General features: G+C 42.2%; 1 protein-coding gene across 1 annotated transcript; it reads left to right on the top strand.

Annotated features, from left to right (window-relative positions):
• The first annotated feature begins 466 nt into the window (after positions 1 to 466).
• On the top strand, positions 467 to 3,363 carry id4 (inhibitor of DNA binding 4). Its single transcript, XM_086079451.1, has 3 exons — positions 467 to 1,109; positions 1,581 to 1,640; positions 2,091 to 3,363. Exons 1-2 carry the CDS (start codon positions 681 to 683, stop codon positions 1,626 to 1,628), a joined length of 477 nt encoding a protein of 158 aa, XP_085935577.1. The 5' UTR covers positions 467 to 680; the 3' UTR covers positions 1,629 to 1,640; positions 2,091 to 3,363.
• The last annotated feature ends 214 nt before the right edge of the window (positions 3,364 to 3,577 follow it).

Genomic DNA, 3,577 nt, shown 5'->3' with positions numbered 1-3,577 from the left:
AGAGTAAATATAAGTGGGGGGTTTTTTAGATATTTTGTTCCATCTTCTGATGGAATCAGTTATCGTTTTTTCAAAGTTGTTGATCCCTGATCGGCAGAAAAAATCCTGATAGTGTAAAAGCTAATTGGAATATTTATTTTTGTAATGCTGAGGAGAAAGCATTGTGTGCACAGGAGGAAATGTAAAATAATGAAAATTAACTAACACTGAAATAGTTCACTTTCGCAGGGCCATTTTATGTTGGTATGTTGTTGTTGTTTTTAACTGTAAAGATACTCGGGCTATTTTCCCTGCTTAGTTAAACTATATAACAGGAAAATGTATGAAATGAGAAGATCATGACACTCCAAACGAGACCCGCCTTTTTCTCTCTTCACCCCATTTGGGGTCGCTCGGTGGGCAACGGACTGCCTGCCTGCGACCAGCTTCTCCCCCTCGTGTGCTTGCTGGCTTGGCGCCTCCCCTCTTTTCTCCTCTCCTCTATAAATGTGCACAATCTGCTCCTTGTGTGCACTCACAGTCAGATCGAGTAAGAGCAACTGCGGCCTCACGGGATATTTACACACCAGAAGCAAGCCTTGTCAAAAAGAAAAAGAAGAAAAAAATCGTCACATTTGAAGGAGTTGAATTGACATCTCTTGCTCAGCGCCATACAATTGTTGATTTTCTCGTTGTCTGCGATGAAGGCTGTTCCTCCCGTGCACCCCCAGGACTCTTCGTCTTACTCCTCCTCCTCCTCCAGCAACAGCAGCAGCAGCGGCAGCAGCAGCAGCAGCAGCAGGCAGCTCTCCCTCCACTATCTGACCAAGCAGAGCCTCGCCGTCGCCCGGTCCAGGATGGCAGAGGAGGACCGGCACTGTCTGCAATACGACATGAACGACTGCTACAGCCGACTGAAGCGCCTGGTGCCCACCATTCCGCAGGATAAAAAAGTCAGCAAAGTGGAGATCCTCCAGCACGTCATTGACTACATCCTGGACCTGCAGCTGGCCTTGGGGACGCACCCTTCTCTCCTCAAACAAGCGCCTCAGCGGACCGGAACGTGCGTTCCTCTGGCGTCCAACCCCAGCCGAACGCCGCTCACAGTGCTCAACATTGACCACCACCAGGTACCAGTTGTTTACTACGATCGTGTTCACAGACGAGACCGACAAAGCAGACAAAGCGCGTCACCCCGGTTTTATGTCATTGTCCCGGCAAAGGGAGCCAAATAATTTGCGAAATACACACACGTGCTTCTGCTGAACGATATGGCGCATGAAAGGCGCATGAAAGGCGCATTCGGCGTGTCTTCGATTGCGCACTTGATTGCGGGCTTTCTGATTTGCATGATAATGATTAGTGAGGGTCAGAGGCCCACCTCAACCCACGGCTGGTGAAGTACCTCAGCCTGCAGTCCACTCCACTGCGCACAAAAAGGGCAATTTGTTATTCAATAGGCCATAAAATCATTTATTGTGCTTGCAATTTATCCATGTAATGCATTATTTTTAGGCCATTTGACAATGCTTTAATAAAGCTGAAACATTAGATTTACTGAGCTGCATCTCATTTGATATCTGTCTTTTTTATTTATTTAGAGGACGTCAATCGTCAAAAAGCCGGAGGACTCAATTTTATGCCGCTGAAGCAAGCAGTTGGTAAGTGTTATTATTTTTCATTATACTGTTGTTATTCCAATTATTTTAATCTACACACATGTATCTGCTTTTAAACACCGAAGCACAAATATCGCCAAGTAATGGTGTAAAAATAATTGAGGAACATGAAGAGAGGCAGCTGTGCTTTGTGCAATAACGGCCACCGGTGTAGCAATCACAGAAGCAGCCAGGGTTCAAACATCACATTGGCCCCTCTTTGAGTCTTTGACTCTCTGTAAAATCGGCGCATACAGCATATTTGCTGTGGCGTTGGATTTCAAGTGTACAGGCCTCCCGGAGGTCCGCCAGCAGCCTGACAAGCCGTGTGGATGTTGTTTGACCTGGTTTGTTTTGGGTTGTTGATCAAGCATGGCCTCTGTTTTGTTGGTGGCGCCAGCCAGTCTGGAGCTGTGAAGCTCACCCCCCCACCTCTATTCATGCCCTCCACAGGTGTGCAGGCTGCACTGAAGCGCTCCAAAGCCAGCAAAGCTTCGCCAGGGACTCACAGCCAACTGGATGCACAATCACAAGGAAACTATTGGAAGGAACTCATCTTAAATATCATGATAAATTTTGTTCCATAGAGCACGGAATGAGCATAAAAATCATCAACTTTTTTTCTTCATATTCTCTTTTTAAAAATCAATTTACAGAGTGACTTTTTTCTTTCTTTTTCTTTTTGAAAACCCCAATCATGAACAAGTATTACATGAAACCCTTTTGTGAATTGTGCTTCAAGAAAAAGTGAGTTTAAAGCTTTACTGAACTGCAAAATTGCTGTATATATTTTGGACATCTATTGTTTCAAATAGATGATTTGTGTCGAGCAGGGATGTCGTTCCTGTGATATTGTAAAGAAGAACAATTTAATTAGAAAATCAATTAAGATTGTACATGTAAAGAAAACAAATGTTCTATGATCAAAGTATGTGCAAGGAATACATATATCCTTCAAATAGACTATTGTAATTATAAGATATTTTTATTCAAACTGTTGTGGGTCGTTTTTTTGTAAATATTGTGTTTCCACTTTGAAGTCTTTAGTGAATGAATGTGCTTTTGTCCTCACATGATGATATCGGTTAACTTTGCAATGTTTTGGAATAGTTGAATATGTAGCATGTCAGGCTCATTGCAGACACGTCAAATGTGCACTGAAGCAGGCCACAATGTGTAGAGAAGTTTTGTTTTTAATTTGCTCAGCTTTCACGTGTTTTTATACTCACTAACTATGACGCTTGACCCATTTGGGGCAACTGGTCGCTCAGCTATTTTGTATGTCATTGGGTTGTTGTTGCCATTGTTGTTGTGTTTTTTTTTAAATGAGAAGGCCGAACTTCATTATTTTAGAAAGCAATCTTGTGAAAAAAAAAAAGAAGAAAATAATCCACAACACGCAGCACTTCTGACAGTGTACAATGTCATATCTATAAAATGCAATTGTTCTGAATGATGCTATAAAATATTTTTTTCTTTGATTAGGAAAGTGTGACCATTAATTAGGTGGACAAAAATTAATTGTGATGAGCATGTTTTTCTGCAATCATAAACTAATTTCAGCAGATATACTTTTTTTTTTTCATGACACCGGACACCGAATTTACCTCACCACCCTCGTGCCAGTGTGGGAGGGCACATGTACATGACTGTCAGCTGCACTGTTGGAATTGACCTTCACTGGCTTGCGAGGAGTTGTCAAAACAATTAAAGTTTCCAGGAAGAACTGCGTCGTCTCATTATTTGTCTCCATAGGTATCATGTTTGCTGTGCTGGTGCAGGCAAGTGAAATAATGAGGCCAAAGAAGGGGGGGTAAATCTAAGAGGGGAAGCATTTCGATAACAATTTTAATTTGATCCCGAATAGTAAAGCACAACCTTATTTTGCAGAGATAGGCATTTTTCCCCCTTTTTTCTTTCCTTCTTTATAATAATAATTA

The sequence above is a fragment of the Leptonotus elevatus genome, chromosome 6 (genome assembly GCF_054856555.1).
Source record: "Leptonotus elevatus isolate MCC_2025b chromosome 6, RoL_Lele_1.0, whole genome shotgun sequence".
Classification (NCBI taxonomy): Eukaryota; Metazoa; Chordata; class Actinopteri; order Syngnathiformes; family Syngnathidae; genus Leptonotus; species Leptonotus elevatus.
Note: the sequence above shows the minus strand (reverse complement) of the source record. Positions and strands in the feature narration are given on the sequence as shown.